This window comes from Lepisosteus platostomus, chromosome 22 (genome assembly GCF_059453375.1).
Source record: "Lepisosteus platostomus isolate fLepPlt1 chromosome 22, fLepPlt1.hap1, whole genome shotgun sequence".
Taxonomy (NCBI): domain Eukaryota; kingdom Metazoa; phylum Chordata; class Actinopteri; order Semionotiformes; family Lepisosteidae; genus Lepisosteus; species Lepisosteus platostomus.
In genome coordinates, this window is record NC_142632.1 from 12,879,060 (window position 1) to 12,901,765 (window position 22,706).

Sequence of the window (22,706 nt, forward strand, 5' to 3'; positions counted from 1 at the left end):
AATAATAATAATAATAATAAACTTTATTTTATATAGCGCTTTTAAAGGTGGCTTCTCAAAGCACTTTACAGGATGACAATAACAATAAATAAGAAAACTACAACAATAAATAAGAAAATTTCACAAGACAGGACACAATTATAATTACAACAATACAACAATAACAATAGAGGAGACCGTGGAAGATGGTATTAAGAAGAGCAGAGGGGTGAAGAATGGAACCAGTTAAGTAAAGGCTTTTCTGAAGAAGAAGGTTTTGAGTCTGGATTTGAAGGAGTTTAGAGAAGGTGACTCTCTAATATCTAAGAGGTTAATAACCTCTGAGGGTATTCTGGAGTGTTTGATATCGTGGTACAGGTATAAAGAAGAGTCTTTACATGCGCACTGGTCACATACATTTGTCACTGGGGTGGGTGCTTATACATAACTATAACATCTAATAATTTGATAAGTTGATGTGCACCAGCTGCATAATGGAAACAGAGAGGCTGTTGACTGACTACAGCTTATTTCCTTAACATATGAAGCATGACACTAAACTATGGTATTTTTCAGAGACAAGATTTCACCCTGATGTCGTTTATTGTAGAAATATGAAAAGGACAACTTGAGAGCAAAACAAAGAAATGCAGACGCATTACTCCCTTGAAAGTTCAAGGCAGGTATCCAATCAAGGAGGCTATGGAGGTAGTCTGTTGCTTGCTGTTCATCAGTCTTCATTTTGCTTATTTTCACCAGTCTGCCTGCTTATCCCCAACACACACCATAAGGTGCAGTTTATTAGTGTGCCATAGTTCACAAAGCTAACTCAATTAGGGATATAATTTGTGTGTCATAATACTTTGGTTAATTTCTACTCCTGCTTTGATCACAACCCAGTAACAATTCAGTGGATTCCAGAGGCATATCCCACTCATGCAAAAAGCAGAGTTTATAACAGAAGTTTAGATCCTCATCCTGCCTACTACTGCTCATCTACATATACAGTATATACAGTATATACCGTATTCTGGATTTCCCTTTGCTCGTTTTTCTTGCGCCTCTCTCACCACCACTCTTACAGCTGCTCTCCAGCTCATTCCTCGTGAAAAGTGAGAGAGGTTTTGGTCAGTCCAGGCTAGTTGTTCCAAATAACCTCTAATACACTTGTCCCCCTATTATCCTTCTTTAGGATCTAATAAACAGATAATGCATAGAGCCTACTGTATGTACACATGGGCATATGTTTGTGAGCCCAGCGTAGGTGTGCACATGAGGTTAATTCTGACCCCCCTGTGGCTCTTGGGACTGTGCAAATCTCAGTGGAACCTGCAGGAGCACTTAAGGTGTTTAGCTCATGTTGTGCTGTTGCTGGTCCAATGCAAGTCAAGTAGCTGTCATATCTGGTTTCTTTTCCCATCACTCCTATGGGTTGCAAAATGCATCAGTTCATTTTTTTAAGTGCCTCTTTCAATTCTGGGCCGCGGGGGAGCCGGAGCCTATACCAGCAAGCAACGGGTGCAAAGCAAGGTACACCCTAGATAAAACATCAGGTCATTGCAGGGCACACAGAGACAAACATACACACAGCGCCACCAGAGCCAACTCTCCATTCACGTTGCCCAATGTATGTTTTTGGAAAGAACAGACAAACTCCACACAGATAGCATCCAGAATTGAACCCAGGGTCCCAGTGCTGTGAGATAGCAATGCTATCCTCTGCCACCTTCATAAAATAGGGTATCTCATTGAAAGAAAGTCCAAAAGTGCATGAACTCTCAAATCTCTGAATTATGTGATATTCTTATAACATTAGTGCTCATCATCCAAAGAGCTGGAAAATGCATGCATAAAACCTTCGATAAGATAACGTGTGGTCTGCTGAAACAAAAAAGCCTACAATTTTCTTTCCCAGGGGTAGAAGGACTTTTAGGTTGCATTGCTGGTTCAGCATGTCGCTTTGCTATGAAGTGCTTTTAAGCTCTGGTTGTGAGGAGAAAGCCCAGTACAAGAGTGCCATTCTGTTGCTATGGAGTGAAATCTACCAGGGAACAAAGTGACATTTCTGACTTGTCTCTGTTAGAGCGCCAGTTAGTTTGGAAGAGAAGAAATGCTTTCAGGAATATGTTCAACTCCAGAAAAAACTAGAGAGTATGAGAACCTCAGGGACCTTCTGTCAAAACACAGGACTGGACTGGTTGGAACCAGGCTGGTTTTTACACCATTACTGTGCAAACGTTTTGAATTAATACTCATGAATTAGTAAAAATAATACATTTATACAGTAACGAGTCTGGCCTACTACTGAATCTGAAAATTCCTACAAGTCTAACAGTATCAGTTACCCATGATGAAGAGGTGCAGAATGTAAAATTACCTGTATCGTTATTGCATATGCAGGCGGGAATCTTAGGGACACATTTCTTCTTATTCAAAGCCAATGCTGCACTCACAGTGTTTGTAGTCTTAAAAGTCTCAAGGGGCTTTCAGACAGAAGCTCTTTGCTTTGGCCATGGAGCTGTATCATTAGTGTCATAGCCTACATCTGGCCACAAGGGGGAGCACAACGCGGTTTATTACTTTCGGGGAAAATGTACAGGTTTACGTGGTAGATTATAAATATAATTATGGACATAAATTAAACATGCGCACAAATGGGCATCCTTCATCTCCAAAAATAACATTCAATGAATTATTATGGCTAATAAACACAATTACAAAATATATATTTTAAGGATTTGCACCCTGCTGGAGTCTAGATTTCTGGTTAATCTTAATTTTAGAACATGAATATTCCCTGCAGCTCAATCCATCTGTGTTACAATTCATTTAAGGTATACTGTTTCTTAGCAATTTAGTTTTTCTTTCTAGATATGTATAAAATGAGTCTCAGAGTCAGTGAAATTACGCAGGTGGGTGATGGCTGGGCTGATGGCCGATATCAGCTGTTTTCATTAACTCCTGGTGTGCGGTACGCTCACGCACCGGTAATTGAACAACTGTTTTTTGTGTAACTCGCTTTAATCGAAAGTTAAACTTAGTTAAATGTGACTTTTCACCTCGAAGAATTAAGAAAGTAAACTCTAAGCTACGGTTTCGTATCATTATGCAGTAGAGAAACATTCGTGGACAAGCTGGACTATGAATTCGGTGAGTCGCCCCCTTTCAAATTTCAACCTTTTCACTCCTAGCGTCTCATATCATGTGTTCTTTTTCTTGCAAAAAAAGTGTTCAATAGTAGTGAGTTCAAGTAATATGGCTTAATTTGTATAAGACTGCATTCCCATTTACCTCCAGTGTAATGTGTTCGTGCATTTATTTGAATATTTTACTTCATATATCCTTTAATGAGAGTACGTACTGTATGTTAAAGCAGACCCTAAACCGAACTGACTGGCATTATCACGGTTTCTGCGATGTTGAACAGACCGATCAGTTTGCCAGCTAGAAATTAAGTTAAATCTATAAAAAAAAACCCGCTTAAATCTATAAAAAAAATAGCACGGAGTTCATTGCAACATATTTGTAAGCTTTGGGTATATACTGATCAAATACAAAATCTGATCCCCTTTCCCAGCTAAACCTGTGGAAACACACGCAAGCCGATTAAATCGGGGAACTCGCCGTGCGTACCAGCGCAGAAATCGAAAAGCTAGACCTCATGGCTCTCTCCTTTATAAACCTTCATATCCGAGTAATTTTAATATCCTGGCTGTTAGTCCCGGCTTGGATTGGTTTTTGACAGTCTTTATATTTTTCTATGGCGATGTTAATTATATGAACTACTGCATTGTGATAAAAAAGAATATCAAAGTAAATATTACAGTACTTGACATGAAATTATGGAAATCCCTTGATCATTAGAACATTCCTAGAAATGCATTAATTCTAGGAAGAATTCTGTAGCTTCACGTGCTTCTGTGATAGTTGAGCATTATGTCGAGTATTTGCAAGTTCATTAGCAAGAACAGTATTTACAGGACTACTGTATGTTTCAGCACCAAGGTCGATGTGTATTTTGCAGCATACTGTAGTTAGGATGTGCTTAGTTCCATGTAAACGGTTCAGCATATTGGAGTCGGCAAGCACCAGATAACGTAATTTTCATACATTCGTCTCAGGAATTAGCAATACTATTCAATCTAGCATCACGCAAATTCACTACATATTCAATATAATGTTTCTTTTCACTAAACAAATGCACAGTACAGACTGTTGGAACTATTAATTCAACATTCCCCGGAGGATATATTTATTGAAAGTAATCTAGAATGTCCACTCTAGAATAATACTCCATATCTCAAGGAGATGCACTATTTTGTGAAACCTGAAATTTTTAACAGCTTTCATTGAAGCGTAACGTACTTAAAAACCCAAGCAAACAAGCAGTCCTATGATGAAGTATCTCTCCCACCCATCCTTTAAATCCTTGTGGTGTACGTTAGAACCTTGTAAAATGTCCCTGATCCTGAAATGGCTGGGCCGGTGTATGCGATGAAATGCATGACTCATGATTAATCACTTTCAAGTAAATTACACGCCGCAACATCTCCACGCTTAACTGGGGCTGTCAGGAAGGCTGGATTAACGCTTGCTTTGGAGACGGGGCGAGGTGTGTGCTGTCTTGGCATACTGTTGCGTAAAGAAAAACCTTTACGCGATGGAAGAACTTGGCAAGAAAAAAAGATCAAATTAAATTAAAAAAATAGAAAAAATGATGGTCGATGCGTTGCGTGAGCAAGAGGCACATTGTTGTGGGTATATTAATAATCACTTTTCATTAGCAATCAAGTGTTCTTATGTCTTTATTGTCAACGATCGTTGTTTAAAAATGGCTTTGGTCAGCATACGAGAGCCACCAGTTTTCCCAGTGTTTTTTTGGAAACTTGTAACCCTTTAGAAAAGGCGCTGACTTCAAATTACGGTGTAGAGGCTAGGGTGCACAGGTGAGGAAGACAAGGAAGAATCTTGTAGCTTTTCTTTTTGCAAATTCCCTTTTTTGTCCTTCCGAGTGGACATCTTCAGGTTATTTGGTTGCTGAAATGCTCACCTTAGAAGAGGTCACGAGGAGGCTGTAGAATGTCTATCTTAATTCTATTGATATTCTCTCTAGATTAAGAAATGTGTTTATAATGCTCATTTTAAATCCTTTGAGAAGACCCAATTCGTGTTGAGTGGTAGTTAATATCCATCCCTCCATTTTCTAAGCACTTCTTCCAATTCAAGGTTGCGGGGGTGCCCGAGTCTATCCCAGCAAGCAACAGGTGCAAGGCAGGGTACACCCTGGATGGGACACCAGTCCATCGCAGGGCACACACAGACAAACACTCGCAGCAGGTTGATGAGCCCCTAGTAATCAAATACTGTAAGACAATGAGCCTGTTGGCCTTATTTGTAACATTTCTGATGTTGTGTATTCCACATCACACATGACAGAAAGGTTTGTATACTTCTTCACTCTTGCCCAACTCGGTGTCTTTCCATGTTGTCGTTTGTATGCCTGAGCTTCATTGTATAGCTTAGTCACAAGGCTCACAGGGTGAGAGACGAGATCAGGTCTGATTCTGACCCCGGGGCACTCCAGCATCTATGCATTTGTATTTCACTCAGTCCGTGATAGATGTGTGTTTCTGCAGCGCTGTATATTTAGGATGACACTTAAGGAGTATTCCTTCCATTGCATTTGTTTTATCTTGGTTCTGGGCACCAAAGCTCTAAAAAAAGACAGCACGCGCTGCCTGAAAGCTTCTCCGTCGTTACACAACCTCTGCAATTCCCTGAAGAGTAAGACAACCACTGATATTGGGTTAGCTGATTAGTATGCGCTGCTGATCAGTTTTGATGTGTGCAGTGCTTGTTCTGTGGCAATAAAAAGGCTCCTTGTATTAGAAGGATTTCGGTTTCTGAATTCATTAAATAAATGATCTGCCCTTGTTATCCTTTGAAGAATTTTTTGTGGGACTGGTTCAGAAAAAAAATATACCCAGCTTTTATTGCGAACTAAGGAGGAATAGAAATCTTTTGTTTTTCCATACCGCCACAAGGTCCTTTTAACAGATACTGGCTATGTTGTACAAAATTCTGCAAGACTTTGGTACAGTACGGTGGAGAAATCTACTTGAAGTTTATCTACTTTTGAACATACTTATTTTAGCTGGAAGCAGCTTTGTACTATTATGCAATTGTAATGATGCTTTACCAACATGCAGTGTATAGTGTAAAGGTAGTTACAGGTAAGGAAGGACATCAGTGTGGAGCAGTGGTTAGGGGTCTGGACATGTGACTGGAAAATCAAGGGTTGAAATTCTTGTGAGACAGCCCATTATCACAAATGAGGAGAAATCTCCCTTTAACAGAATCAAAGAAGAATGGGACATCTTAATCATAAGTCCTTTATTCTTTTGGAAGACAAGTTTGACAAATATAAACCACAACCTGATGCACTCTTTAGTACTACACATTTACAATAGTAACACAACCCATTAAAGTTAGCTAAACAAATCCTAAAATAATACAGTTTTTTAGTACCTGAAAGGGCGTTGCTGTGTCTTTTACTAGGAAGCTGAAGAGCCCATCATACAGTACTTCTTTGAGTCTAGTTATTCTAGAGAAAAAGCTTGTAAAGCTTGTAGTGATTATTCTACATCTCAAAAAGCATTTCAGCAATTCTTGCAACAGAACAGAAAGTCTTAAAACATTTAGGAGAAAATATTCAAAAATGAAAATTCAGGCTTTATAAACAGTTACTGGCAAAGCAACATTTAGATCTATGTCTTTTTCTAATATAACAGAAACGCTAGAAATATTGAAGTTGGCAAAGCTTTTGCACACATACTGTAAGACAGGAAAGTTACAAGAACCTTAATATACAGTATATCGGTGTTTTAAAAATATATATTTATGTATGGACCATAGAGCAAAAAACAGTATAAATGTGTTTTTTTTTTTCGTTTTTGCAACAATATTGTAAATTTAATTTTTAAACATCACCTCTTTTATATGGTTCATTAAATTCAAATGAAAAAATCTGAGAGTGTCAGTTGGTTTCGATCCAGTTATGATCTCCCTGAGCTTTGTTTGCTACCGTCCTCATTAGTTATTGTCGGTTATAGTGGTAGTAATAGTTTTACGTATTTTGTTTAATAGCTGTTAATAGTACAGCTTGGAGTATTTTAATGTTTTCATTCTCTTGATTTATATTCATTACATTAAAACATTTTTAGCATTGAAAATTGTTCCCTTGCAGCAAAAACTGTGACTCTGCTGTGACAATTGTTATAAATGCTGTATAATGGGAGACCACCTGGAATTGGATTCTACTATTAACATGAAGAAGGAGATTTTGGCTTTTCCTCTGGCACTTTTAAAAAGGAACCAAACTATTATTTGATCATAATTCTCTCAGCTTGAACAATATTTGAAATTGTTCATATGTTATATTGAAGGAAATATATCAGTTTTTGTGTTAATATGTCGATTATTAAAAAGCCATTTATTCCTGCTTAGGGTCTCAACAACTCCAGACCTATCCCAGATAGGGCACAATGTGGGACTACATCCTGGATAGAATGACAGTCCATTTCAGGTCACACACATGCACACAGGGACAATTTAGAGACATCAGTTAGACTAGCCAGCATGTCTTTGGCACATGGGATCACCTGGAAAAACCCATGTGAACATGCAAATTCCGTGCCACAGTTTGCACACAGAGCACACATCTGTACATCTCTTGTAGAAGGTCTGGAGAAAATAAAGATGACCCATGCTTGATGCATAGAAGGACCCATCTGGAATCAAGCCCAGGGCTCAAGACCTGTGACAGCAACACTAGCAAGAATGACAGTGATGACGCAGTTAATTTGACCCTAAATGCTTGGATGTAAAAATAGTCCAATGGCACAGAGCTTTTTGTCTGCAATTAATTAGCAACTGCTGAAACTGAAGATAACTTTCTAAAACAGAATCTAATGTAATAGTCACCTTGAGTAATGCATACAGTACCACAACAATCATTGAAATCAAATAGGCTTAGAAGTATTTCAAATAAAATTTAAAATTATAATCACAGATCTACACTTTTGAGATTTTATTCAATACATTTAAATCCATAGAATTAATGCTGTTGATGGACTTCAATACTTGTCACCTCCAGATAAAACCTGTTTTATTAGACCCAAGAAAAGGACAGAATTGTAAAGCATTCACCTCCTAAGACATCTTAGATCTCTTCTAAGCCAGTGTTTCTCAACCTTTCTTGGACCAGGGACCAGATCCTTAAGGCTCTCCTCCTCTGGGGAGTGCTTAGGCTAAAAAGCAGTTCAGAGCAAGACCACAATTTAATAAGTAATGTTACATAAGAGCCGTCCGTGGACCAATGGGTTGAAAAATCTGGTGTTAAGAGACAAATACAGCAATGTGTCAAGAATGGCCTTCATCGGCAAGTAGTTATTGCTTTCAAATAATGCAACCAGTACGTGTACAATGAGTACACATAAGTGCTGCATATAAAATAGTTCCTTGGTGGATTTTAATACACTACAATGTATGCTTGCTGGTCAAGAAATCTAGAACATCTAGATCATGGAAGAAAAAATAGTCTCCATGTTTGATACATTATTTTAAAGTATCTCGCTTTTCAATTCAGAAAGAGAGGTCATCAGCTTTCCAAATAGCACAATTTCTGTTTTCAGTTTTTTTTCACCTTGTTTGTGGAGACATTTTGAGTCTATCAGTTCTCTTGAAGATTTTTTTTACCACTTGAATCAACTGCTCCAGTGGCACGCGTCAACTGTCCAGAGCTGAAGGTTTACAGTATTTGACCCAGTAAGCCTTATAATAGATATGTCTCCTTCTGAAAACCCCCCCACATTGATCATATTGAGAGACCACCTATCCGAGAACTTGCAGAGACTTTCCTTTGCTCTCTCCTGATCAACTGTTTATCTTCTGCCTTCAAAATGCTCTGGTTAGAAAGAGAATTTCCAGGCAAACGAGTTGAGAAAAGGCTTGTAACCATTGATCAAAGCATTGAACAGTCCCAGCCCGACACAATCACACAGATTCTTTCCATTGAGTGGTCGATTCAGATTGAAGTTTCAGTTCCTTTCCCACCTTTCATCAATGTAGGAAAATCTGTATTCTGCAATTGTTTTAATTCTACAGCAATCTTTTTAAAGCCCTGAACATACAAGTTAAAGAAAAGTCACAGCAGCCCTGTCCCCGAAGAACTCAAAAGGAAATCTTTGGAAAGCATTAATTGCTTGACTGAATCAAGTTGAAAATGGAATTCTTTAATTTGCCTCTAACAATCCCAAAGCTAGAATAAATGCCAGGAGGTCAGGGAGGAAGTAAGAATTCTCTAGAGTGTGTGAATATTAGCATACCTAAATTACCCTACTGTCTAGGCTAAAGACCAAACTGGTTAATGGAACAACAGCATTAGACTAGAGCTGTTCGGTCTTAAGCTTCTCCAAACCACTCCCCTGGAAAATTTGACAACAATCAGCTCCTCATTTCTTGAATTGATTTGCAAGATCGATACCTCAATCAATGGGACAGGCTGCACTAATGCCCAGCAAATCAGCACTCCACAGCGCCCCCTGTCTGGGAGATAGGGGAAATCTAAAAAAATGCAGAAAGGCCCCCAACAAGCAGTCGATGTTGACCCAGTAATTGCCAGGAAATTTCCATTCTCAATTTAATGAAAAATCTCCTGAAATGAGAAATTCTTCTATACACTTGTAGGCTTTGTCTTCTGGGTCAGGGAGCTGCAAAACTCCTGCAGAACTTTTCCCTGTCATTTGCCAGTTCTCTCTCACCACTCCCACAGACAAAGTGTTCAGAATAGCTGTGGCTATTTAAAAGTGATGACGGGCAACTTGTACTTACTTGTTCATTAGAAATCTGATGAATGAATTCAGAAATTACAACAGTTTGTAGGCGTTTATTTTTTTTAATCTGTACATCTGTTGTGGGAGGTCTATGGGGAAAAAATGATCCATGCTCGATATAAAAAATATTTTTTTGGAAGAGAAAGTGGGTGTTGATATCCTGTCACAAGTGCTTCATGGAGTTCTTGATGGTCCACTTTTGGCCAGTGCAGGGCTGTAGAACAAGCAAGTACCCAAATCCCTCATTGGCGGGTGTTATTTCCAAACAACGACCAGTCTCCTTATTAACGATTGCTTCGTTCTGCAATTAGAAAATAATTACTTAAAAATAATTACTTGAGTTGGGTATCTTCTGTGTTTGTCATCCTTATTACAATAGTGTAAAAAACATAATGCAGTGTGGAAATTTAACTCTTATTAACTCAGTCATGTTCAGCTGAATAGCTTTAATGAAGAAAATGCTGGTTTAGGTAATATGACCTGTAAATTCTAGTTAAACCGCAAATCTGTTTTTTAGTCCAGCTCTTGAGAAATCCAGTATCTCTGGCTTTAATTTGGAATTTTTGTATAGTTAATCCGAAAGTTCACTTGTTTTCTAATTAGATCTTTGTCTACTCTCTCCAGCCTTTAAAGAGATGGTTATAGTCATAGTTTGAAGATTTCAACTTTGTCAGTGATTAAAACAAAGTTCTCTTAAGGAAAAAAAACTTAGTTCAATTAAAGCAACAGTTTAATAGAGGAGGCCTCATCAGGAGGGAGTATCGGAGGACATGAGGACAGAGGATGAGGTGGTTGGAATTGGACTATGTGGACAAACCTGGGAGAAATGCCACATTTTCTGCTGAAGGTGACTGATTTTCTCGCAGTCCAGAAGCTGAGGGAACCTGCTTATTTTGTCATCTACTACACATCGTGTATCTTCCCATATACTTCCCAGTGGACCTAGATACAGGAACCCCTCCTTAGTGTACCTTCCAAGCTGGAAAACAGAATCCATTCCTTACTATGGTACTGGATTTGACTTTTTAAAAATCATATGATGGAACCGTATACAAAAAAATAAAAGCATGCTTCCTTATCAATGAATTCCTTGGTTTAAACCCAGACTCATGTAACTTTATTGGCGTTTCTTCCTAACTCATATTATTGGCTTTATATCCCAATTATTCTTCCTAACTCATATTATTGGCTTTAAATCCCAATTATTTATACCTACCCACATGCAGTAATAAAAGAAACCTGCCACATCATCTTGTATCTGCTCTCTAATCATGCACAGTAATACACAGCATAGAGTTTAGCAAGTACTGTAGGTCAAAGGTTTGATTTCCTCCTGGCTTTTCTTTAGTTTTAAAATAAAGACTGGTAGTAAGTAAGCAAGAATCAGTGATTTGACTTTTCATAGGAGATACGTTCTTCAGCTTTTTTCTCGTGTAGATTTCTACAAGTAATCCCGTGATGTTATCTGATACAAGAACATTTTCTTATACTGTAGCGCTGTGCATGTTGCACACAAGCTCATGCAAGTTGAAACTGTCTTGCACGTTTGTTTAAAGGGACTACTAGAGGAATTAAGATTGCGTTTCACTGATTATGAGTTAATTTATTGGCTGTGCATAAACATTGCTATGATTGACATAAATATTATATTTTCATCAGGACAGCATTAGCCTGGAATTAATGCATTGCACTGAAAATCTTAAATTATATTTTAAATGTATGAAATAAGTTAATTGCGTATACAGTATGTGGTTTGATGCACAGAATCAGGTCTGTTATCCAGTATTTTAATAAAATGCAGTGTTCCTTATTTTATAAGCCTAGTACATTTGAACCAAGTGATGTGAGGATACACTGCCTGCACACTTGTGACATACCATTAAATAAAACCTCTGTTACATTATTTCTTTAAACCTTACATCAGGTCTAGCATTTCTCAAGATCTGTTAGAAATAAATGCAGAAACACTCACTTGAGGACTCCACCCATGACAGGGATGCAGAGTAGCTGTGTGATTTGCTTTGGGTCCTTGATCAACGCACAGATGGGAGGCTTTGTCATTACGAATCTGTACCACAAAAGTAACATTGCAACTTAATACATAATTTTTTGACATAATACAAATAGTGTCAAAATGCTAAACTTGGCGAAAAGGACAAGGAAACCTCTCACAGCTCATTTGAAATTATTTCTTCTTCTTGTGCAGATGACCTCTTTCACTACCAAGCAATACCCTTTTCTCACTAAGATTTCATTTTGTATCATGTCACTTTAAATATTGTACTGCATTTATTTCTGCAAGAGTTCTTGCAAAATGTCACTCACCTCCCCATAATATACGGTATTATTGTATCTCCTCAGCTCTGGGTACACATTGTTCAGATACCACTCAAACTTTTTACACTGGAGCCTCTTCCTTAGGGCTACTCTTTCTGAGATATCTCCATAATCTATCCCGTGATTCTGGAAAAAAGCAAAAGTAGAACTAAACAATTTTTACCGTGAGCAACTGCTGCAGCACATTTCTTTAGTCTTTAGTTTTTCTCTAGTTCTTGCCTGTTGGGTAAAATACCTTTCATTTTGGTAAAACATTGTTTTTTCTGTATATGCTTTAATGTGTTCTGCTCACTGACGGCAGTAGGCTTTAAAACTAAGAGCTCTGTGCAATAAAAGAGTCCAGGAATATAACAAAATCAACTTCAAACGCTGCTAATGCACCATTAGAAGAGCCTCTCTCTTTCATGGGAGGTATTATCGGTACCTGTGGCTATTGTTATGCTTCACATCGGTGTACTTCTAAAGGCCTTTTAAACATTCCTCTTAAGGCCACACGTTGTCTGGTAAGTGTGTAAATGAAATTTGATATATACATTCTGCTAACATGACCAAGTCTCGCACCGTACCAGCTACTGTAACGGGCTCACCTCCATGGGAATATTCCACGCTAGGTACACATGAGACTTGTAGTCATCCATCCAGACTTCAGCCACACGGAGGGCATTTCTCCTGGCATAGTACCCAATGTTGTTGTGATATGGTTTCTTAGTCCTTGCCATGTGGGCGACGCGAGAGCATGGCAGCACTTCCATGCTTCCTCCACACAACCAAACCTGAAAAGGCAAACGGGTAGTGTCAGCATTGCCAGTTCTCTCTAACAAGTGTACATACTGTAGTACACCCTCTAGGGCGGTGCCCTTCAGATCTAGTCCAAGGAAACAAGAACAGTCCAGCAGGTTTTTTTAGATCTTTTTATCAAGTGCATGATCAGACTTGAGGGTAAATGTGATCCAGTAAAGCCCTAAGTAGGCCGATTTAACTGTCTTGCTGAGGTTTTGTTCTATCGATGCTGATGATGCTTGTGCTGTACTGTCTGAAAAACGAAATCGGTTTCCATGAGATTCCTTACTGAAATAAATGTTACAATATGCTGTGCATCAAAAAATGATGCCTTACAGCTGCCAAAAATTCACAAACACTATCCTGAAAGTAAAATATATATTTTTTTGTAGTAGGTGCACTGACATTGAATTGAAGAGGCTGTATAAATTCCTTATGCCCATTAACGTTTGTCATTAACAGGGAGTCTACTGCAACACTAACAGGCTCATCTCCTATCGCTGCTGTTGGAAGCAATCTGCATATCAGTGATAGATTCGTTGCAACAGGTTGCTGATGCTGTCAGCTGTTTGGTCCCATTGCTCACATAAAGCAGAAGCCTGTTCACTGGTCTCTGGGCATTAGAAGCCAAATGTCATCCCATAATGTTTCAATGATGCTCAAGGCTGACAAGTAGGCCATCCACAGCCTACCTGTCACATTTTCATCTTTTCAACCTTTGCTACAGAAGCAGCATGAGTTCTGTTGATAACAGGCATACTGCTTTCCTTTTTTGATTTTCAGCAGGTTTGACATTAATCAAATCGAGTGACTTCATCATTTGTGCCCAAGCACCTTTACACTGATAAGGAGATCTCATGCTTATGCACATCACTTGAGTGTTTGTCAGTCTTGAATGATCAATTCATTAAAATGACCCCCAAAACAATTACCCAGATTACCTCAAATACATCTTTTTAAAACAAAAAATACATGTATAAAGTTTATTTTAAAGCTCAGGATATGAAAATTATTTTGACAAAAAATACTAACCTTGATGCCCAGTTCTATGTTCTCTCCTCCATATACATCCATACCAGAGTCAAGTAAACCCAGCTCCCCAAAATAACTCCGGTTCACCACAAAGGAGCAACCTATCATAGCAGGGGTCCTAACGCATTGAAGCAAAAACAAAGCATGTCTAAATGTTTGACAAATGTTTTAAGCAGAAAAATAAATGACAATCCTATACAGTAAATCCCAGTCCTGTGCAATTATTCCACAAGAATACTTGCTCTATCAGGTTTATGGTTTATGGCTAAACTCCATGCTTGCTGTCCCCAGTGTGTTATGGGATAGCCACACCTGACTACTGGATGACCATAAGCCTTCCCAAAAAATCCAAATAAATGCATTAATATGTTACAAATATTCAATTCATTTTCTGAATCTTCTGATACAAGTTTGTATTTAACCAATAAGCATATGATAATACTATTGACATTTAGTCCAGTTTAGGTTGTCCATGCTGTTAGAAACTCCTGTTTTTGACAGCCCTTCAGAGCTGTAATACCTGCACAGTAGGTGAGGACAGGGAATTCAGGAGTGTCTTTGGGAGACTTGTGTATCCAGTTCTAATTGCCCATTCTCCTACAGTCCACAAACCTGATTGGTGCTGAAGTATCTCCTGCATCCACCCATTGTTTCGGAGGGCTAATATACATACACCAAAGCTCCCAGTTGTAACCATGCCCAGAGTTTTCATACCGTTCCAGTTCAAATGTATCGTGCTTGATGTTATCAATGGAAGGGAGAATAATCCGCTTGTAGTTCTCTTTAATTCTTGACAGAACTGGTTCAGCCCTAGCAAGGAAAGATCACATGCATAAATGATGTATTTACCCTTTGAAAGATGCATTTCCTCTAGGCTTCACTGGGGTTCCTAATGATTATGAAACGTGAGCATGTAAATTAGGGAGTAGAAATTGCATCAAATTCCTCTGCCTTACTGCAGGAAGTGCATGATTAGCATGGTCTGTGACCAATACATTTAATTCAATTTTTTTGCTTCAGTTGACTGTTCGAAGCATAGAGGGATCATGTACAGTACAGTATATACTGTACACCTCGACACTTTAAGAGAGGACAAGGATTTTAAAACAACCTTTACAGTAAATTGAGTCCCACTGTCTTCCTAGCCAGGAACTGAATCTTTATAAATGCACCCAATGACATTTAAGCTCTATGCACCTTTTCTAGGAGAACATGACGTGAAGATACTTCGATAGAGGGGAAATTCGTTAATAAATCTGGAAAATATGCAGTCAGACACTGAAGACAAATCCACAAAAAGCAGAACCTAGCGTCTTATAAACAGTCGAAGGAATGCAAGCTTAATCGTTTAAAAATTGGATGCGATTCTGCAGTCCAATCAGAATGTCTGAGCACCTGTAATTACTTTTGCAGTGTACTGTATTTAAAAATCTGCAGAGCGAGACATTTTTACTTACCATGCAGGTGTAAACTCCACATGAGCATCAAAGAACCCAGTAACCTCCCCTGTGGCCACCTTCCACCCCTCAATACGAGCGCGAATCAGTCCTTCTCTCTTGGGGTTTCGGACAATCTTGACCAAACCAGGGTAACGCTTGTTGACATATTCCTCCAGCGGCCCCTTCAGTTGTTCTGCCACAGATAAGGAGGCACCTTATATCCTATTGGATGACCATAAGAAAGGCCTTCCCAAAGAGGCCTTCTTAAATTACTGAATGACAATGAGTTATGCACAGTGTTCTGTTTTTGATTGTTCATTTTACATTATCTTTCCCTTTAAAATGCACAAAGCACTAATCTTCGCTCCCAGTTTGACAACTTGTTCATTGCCCGATGTGTACTCGAAGTTACATTATCATTACCAACCTTAAACTACTTAAACATTTTCATGATTCTTGTGAATCGCACCTCTAATTCTTGAGAGCTGTTGGATGTCTTACTCAACAATTGACAATATACAAATGCATCAGTAAACTGTAGGACTGAAATGTGAATTAAATGGCCTCTGGGATTAGTAAATGGTGTCACATGTAGACTCTGCCGGGAGGATTGAAAAGGTAAAACATTCAGCAGCTGTGATGTAAAGTGAGAAGCTGTTTTGTAGTTAGCTGTGTTTTACTATTTTTAACTTGACAACAAATGATCACTGCTTAGAAAATATCTTTGCATGATGCTAAGCTTCTGATTTTAAACGCCACAGCAAATGTGGTCTCCATTTATCGTATACAACTTGGAATGCCCACTTTTTGAAATGCTCCGAGAGTGAATCAGAATGCCGCGATTTCACTGAGGAATGTGACATTTTATAATGAACAGCGCCTTGCAGGAAAGAATTATACAGACCACAAGTGCAAGGTTATTTGTCTGCTCTTCCATATGAAAAAAAACTGTGATCTCTTTCCATCTGCTGAGAAAGAACTTTGGCCACCTGCCATTTTGCGTTTGCCAAGAGTACAGTGAGAATAGAACTGTCTCTCTCAATACCAGATGCAGATGAATACCAACATTATATCAACTACAAATTCAGATGGCCATAATTTCACCCATTCAAACACAAAAGTTCCCACATATATATTGGCTATCTGTTCCTAATATTTTCCAGTTTCTTAGAAAGAGCAGGTGCGATTAAGTAAAAACAACAAACGTATTGTTCTTTTCTCCTTTTCTTTCTCATTCAGTTTTCTAATGAATTGTTCTAATTGAATTCATAAGATGTTTGTGCAGACTCTCTCGGAATGGATGCTTGCTTTCTTATTTAAACCTCTTGGCTTTATTTTGTGTAGGTAGGACAGCAGAAACAATTGCCTGGATATTGCTTCTGCTTTAATCCGTGACTTACCATCCTCACTGTTGTCATCCACCAGGATAATCTCCTTGAGGAGGTGGGCTGGAGTGTGGTTGACAGCAGAGTGGACGGAACGCAGGATCACGGACAGGGCTTCATTCACAAAGATGAAAATGAGAGAAATCTGAGGAAGATTCCTAGGATAAGTCACTTCCTTGCACCTGAAAATACAGACACAGAGCACAGTCAGAGGTAATCCCCCACAGCCCATCCGGTCAGGGAAAAGAGCATGTGTTATTCTGCAGGACTGCACAATAATGATTAACTGAAGCACGCGAGGTGGCATGGTGGCACAGAGGGTAGCATTTCTGCCTTGCAGCGCTGGAGCCCTGGGTTCAATTCTAGACCTGGGGTGCTATCTGTGTGGAGTTTGTATGCTCTCCTCATTCATGTGAGTGGCGTCCGGGTGATTTGGTCTCCTCCCGCAGTCCGAAGACATGCTGGTAGTCTAGTTGGTTTCTGGGAAAATAGGCCCTGGTGTGAGTGTGTGTGGGTTTATATCTGTGTGTGCCTTGTGATGGACTGGTGTCCCATCCAGGGTGTACCCTGCCTTGCTCCCAGTGCTTGCTTGGATAAGTTCCGGCTCCCCCACAACCCTAAATTGGATGAAGTGCTTAGAAAATGGATAGATGTGTGAGTGATATTCTACAATTGTGTTTTAGGATAGAGCTTAAAGCAGTGAATGGTTGAAAATGGTTGCTCAAAGCCTTGTGTCACAATAGGAAACTGTCTGACAGCGAAAGCTATCCACCTCCATATCCTTCATATTCATTAATTCAATTGAAAGGTTTTATGTAATTCTAAACATGTTTTTTTTCTGGGATTGTTAGGTTACCCACCAGTGCTGAGTGTCTTTTAAAAATGCTACAAAGAACAAAATCAATAAAACTCTTCCTTGCTCATGGGAAAATAATCATCATAGCATATTCTTTGAACATTGCTTTTACTTTAAAAATTCAGATATGGATATATAGCTTGCTGTTTCTTATGTGTTTGATTATGATTTATCCATTATATTTGCTTCTGTAAAGGTTAATGGGTCAGCTTCTATACAGTGGTGGCTTGGGACACCATTATTGATAATGTAGCTTAATGTGATGTTTCTCCCCTTTTTTTTCATTTTTGGACTATTGTAATGTGCATGTGTATCTCAGGAACAAGTGTATATGTTCTGTTCTGTAATTGATTCCCCATGGAGTCAGGATTTAAATACAAATAAAGAATTGTGAAAGAAATTTAGAGTGCATAGCCAGATGTCAACACACAGAGAACGTTTAACCAAGTCATTTTTACTCATTCGTACACAAAAAATATCTGGCATTTTTTAATCAAGATAACATGTCAAAATAATCAAGAATTCATGCACTTAAAGGTCTGCCCTAGCTTCCTGTGAAATGCAATTGTAGGGAATTATGTGCATTAGAAAAGCACCATAATGGTACTGTATATGAAAGACTTCAACCTCCTGACACAAATTTGTGCAAATTACGGTATATCAGTAAAATTTATTGGGTCTTTTTTTCAGCAATGTTTGCTCATCCTGCAATGAATGTGATCTGAACAAGCTAAGCAATTTAGATTCCAGGACTGAGCTCTTAATGTACCTATTTGTCCATTAAAGAAATGCTCCTATCCTGGCAGCCAGACTGATATTAGCCTGTTTATTGTAACTGGCTGATACAGGAAAATCAACCTCAAGCATAATATCTTTGACTTCAAAGGATGACATCACACACATGGTATTTGAACAAACATGAAACTGCGAAGTAATTACTGTACTCTTTTCTGGATCATGGATACCAGCTGCCTGACATTAAGCCAGAACTTATCATTTTCATTTATTTTACATTCCAAAACATGATTTGAGCAATACATGACTTCTTTAATGGGAAAAGTAGGATACATACTCATGCAGAAGCTAATATCTGCAAACCCGCTATTTATGCAAGTCTTTTGACAGTCTTTTGAGAGTTGAATGCAGAAATTCCCTTCTTGTATAGTTAGTGTGCCTAGCATGTTTAGACTTTTGAAAACGTTCGCATAACTTCTAAGACCAGAGGCATGAATAAAACATCAAAGCCGATCAAATTAAACTCAGATTTGTGTGGTGCATAAATGAACGCATAGCAGCTGTCGGCTTCGGAACATACTTGCTTGGGCGGAAGTCTGGGATGGATCTATCCAAGGAGATTTTCTCACTCAGATAGGCGTTGTAGCCATATTTCTCTCTCAAGCCTTTAGCTTTGATTTCTTCAGCCGGGGTCAGGGTTGCTGGCAGACCACCTTTTCCCAGCCCCCCATTGCCTTCAATAAGCCCAAGAGACTTTGACAAACCTGGTGGTGGGGAGATTTGGTTAAAGATTGTATACGTTTAGTTGCCTGTTTATTCACCCTTTGACATGGAAACGCCTGACCTCTAAAAATGACTGGTTTGTTAAGGCAGTGGTTCCCAGTCCTGGTGCTTTTCATTCCCTCCCACCTTCATTAGGTTATTCATTAGATAATCAAAGCCTTAATTGATCTGAGTAGGTGGTTCAATTGAATTGCATGTTGTTTCTTGGATTTTATTTCACTTCCAAAATACAATGATTAAAGCTCCAACTCGTCTAAGAGCTGGGTACAAACAGTTCAAATTGATCTTCTTATTATTAAGTCAGTGAAGGATTTGATTGTGTAACTAAGGGATGACTGGAGCAACAACCAACAGGTGTGTGGGTCACCAGCACCAGGACTGCTTAAGGGGACAAGGCTAGGTTTGGCTTGATGGGCCAAATGCCCTCCTGTCCTTTGTAATCTCTTATAAGTATTCAGTTTACACGTGGTTATGCAGTTCACTGTATTTGAGGGTTTTCTTTTCTAATTTGTGCAAACAAAAAGCACAGATTTTGTTGATTGCCATGACAAGACAAGCCATTTCAGAAAATGCTATATGCAGAAACTACATGAGGGAAATAATTTGTGACCAAGAGAGCAGTAAACACAGAAAGATATTCCGTGGCTAGGCTAGTTCCACAATCATTTCCTTGGTCTTACTCCTGCAAGATGGGTGGTATAGTAATATCTTTTGAAAGTAATGTGCAGAGCGGTAGAGATCCAGTGACCTAATTTGTTTGCTGTTATCTACTGAATCTATTAGAAACTGACAATCCTGTTTTGAATTGGGTCAGAACACTCTACAGCATCTGTTACTAGTTGTGGAATATCCTGATCAGCCCTATCAATGAATCAACAGAGGTTAGAGTGATGGGAATGGTAGCTACACCTCTGATTAGATACAATCATCATTGAAAGAGCTCTATCAAAGTCCATCAGGTGGTACCATGAGCATTTGCCATTAGAAACAAGCATGATCATGCTTATTGAATGGGCAGATGGCGATCTTCTCAACTGTGTAGCCTGTCCCACATACTGTACAGCAGATTGTTTGTTTTAGGCCCTTAATAGGATGTTGGAGATCTGGATTCATATGGGATGCAAGATCATGGCAGCCTTGTACAGGAGCTACTGGGGAAGTTATTGAATTAGCAGTTTTTACAGTCTTGTATTCCTCTGCTGCCTTGGGCAGGGCTCTGTTGTAGAAAGATTTTTCTGATGAAATTAGGTTTACATCCTGATTAAAGATGAAATGTAACAATAAAGGCAGTTCTGGTCTCTGTCAAACCACAACCTCATCAGATTACCACATCTTAAGCCATTTTACCATTTGACATCCCTGTCTGATAGATGCACATGTACTGTAGCTTCTGTATCTTGCACTGTATTAATGAGGTCAGATTTACCAAAAGATCTCCTCTTGTCATTATTTGTTGAGGCCAGGGGTTCTTTATATGCATTTAGAACCGCATTGCATACGTTCTAAACATAATTTATTTTCAGTTCACCATTTACAATGAAGACAATTGGTAAATCTTTGAGTAGATGATGCAAAATCTGTTTAAACTGATGATGGGTCACACTCCTTATTTTACTTTTGCTGTTTTCCCTCTTTAGATCATTGGATTTTACCGATATTAAAACATTACTCTGCACCTACACATCCATGCATCAGCTGTGCCATGATATGACCATACAATCAAAAACTGGGATTACTTATAAATGTATCAAGTTTCTGTTTTCAGCAAATACCTTCCTTAAAACACGGAAATGTCATTGCTGGTCGTCGTACCTTCTAAACATATTCTGCAACTGCTAACTTTGAAAACGAGTAGAACATTTTCTTAATGATCTTTACAGTGTTTAAAAGTAACATTAAAAGTTGATGGATGTGCAAGTTATATCATGATAATTCTGACCAGATTTCAAAAGCTGTGGATATCTAGCAAAAGGTTTTCAACCGAAGTAAAGCTGACATACCATTTAGCTGCCTATAGACCACTTCCTCTAGGGACCCCAGTCTCTTCAATAGGATTTCGTGGCTGATGCTTGAACCATGAGCTGTAAGGTCGTAGTGATGGTTCCTATTCAGATGCGCTGAGGTGTCCTGGTCGATGTCTTGTACCGCCCTCGAATTACATTTGACCCAAAAAGTCATAAACCCGACCACTGCTAACAAATTCAGCACCAATAACATTCTCCATCTTCTCGGAACCAAAGCCATTAAAGTTGTCGTAGAGATGAGGAACCCCAGAGACGGGTTTTTTTTTAACACAAATACAGATGCCGTCCTTTTTTTTTTGGTAACTTTGGTATAAGCAAAGAAGGATCACTAGAGTAACATTTACTAATCAAACTCGAGCCATTCCGCGGAATACTGTCTTTTATGGTGGAGGATTCTGCGAAGCCAAGTCTCAGCGATTCGTTGTTGAACTGGGATTAATTCGTCTTGTCAAAACAATTCTAACAGTCGTTGTGGTACATAAAAGGGCAGGCATGCAATATTGCAAAATTTACGAAACGTACAGATGGACGGAGCAGTCCGTTTTCGCCACCTGGCAAGATTTCAAGAGAGAAATCATTTTAGTATTGATGATACTGTAATTAACAGCTACCACCCCCGATTGCATACTACAGAAGTCATTTTTATGATGTCTATTCCGAATGCACGACTGAACAGCGCTGTACGTTTTAAACGCACAAACATCGCCCGAGCGGAATCAAAACAAAAAGTGGAAAAACGCAAAAAATCAAATAAAATGGGATCAACGACACGTACTCGATTCCACGCATTTGATATCCCATTTTATTTTTTTAAATACTTAAGCTCTCTGTAAACATCACATCATGGTATTGGCAAAGGTTCTTTAACCTCAGCTAAAATGAGGTGTAAGATTGTAGACGCAGCGTCTCCTCAATTGAGTCCGTTAATCACGTCGCAAAAAAATAAATTAAAGCATCGCATCAGCTGGGGTTTTTATAGCAAGTCCTTTTCGTTGTCGAGACGTCTTTCTTCTAATTTTATCCCTTTCCCTTTCCTTGAATCCGTCTGAGAATGAGATAGCGGTTACTTGGATAAAAACTAGAGGAAAACATGGAGTGGATTGGATTACCCTAAATACACTTTGCACTCCAGATCTGAATGAGTTGTCGAAGCGTAAGAGTCGGGCCTTGGATAGCTAAAGATGATGTTCATTACAGTTGTTAACTTTTTCGTCTTTAATGGTAACGTGAAAGTTCTTCATCTGTCTTCTCATGTAGATTTTTTTACAATACGAGGAAAAAACTAAACTCTATCAATGAACTGCCCAGGGTTGGGATCGTCAGACGAAAGAGAGATTTAAAAATTAAATCAACCACAGCTTTTAAACTGCCCTATCGCTGACTTAGACCCATGAGACAAGGGTAGTCGTGAATGTTTTAGAAAAATATATTTAATATTTAATATCAAAGCTAATAATAATCTC

The 22,706-nt window shown here is 38.8% G+C and overlaps 1 protein-coding gene across 2 annotated transcripts; it reads right to left on the minus strand.

Moving 5' to 3' along the window:
- Positions 1 to 6,357: 6,357 nt before the first annotated feature.
- On the minus strand, positions 6,358 to 22,398 carry galnt17 (polypeptide N-acetylgalactosaminyltransferase 17). Of its 2 annotated transcripts, none has more exons than XM_088616439.1 (11): positions 21,220 to 22,398; positions 19,017 to 19,200; positions 16,861 to 17,027; positions 15,479 to 15,653; positions 14,736 to 14,831; positions 14,022 to 14,139; positions 12,797 to 12,982; positions 12,198 to 12,335; positions 11,845 to 11,940; positions 10,690 to 10,851; positions 6,358 to 10,173 (listed from the first exon to the last, which is right to left on the minus strand). In XM_088616439.1, the coding sequence occupies exons 1-11, from the start codon at positions 21,461 to 21,463 to the stop codon at positions 10,036 to 10,038; spliced, it is 1,704 nt and encodes a 567-aa protein (XP_088472565.1). In that variant the 5' UTR covers positions 21,464 to 22,398; the 3' UTR covers positions 6,358 to 10,035. The 2 variants fall into 2 exon arrangements, with proteins under 2 accessions (XP_088472565.1, XP_088472564.1); XM_088616438.1 differs by having other exon boundaries at positions 14,634 to 14,831; positions 21,220 to 22,395.
- Between the last annotated feature and the right edge of the window lie 308 nt (positions 22,399 to 22,706).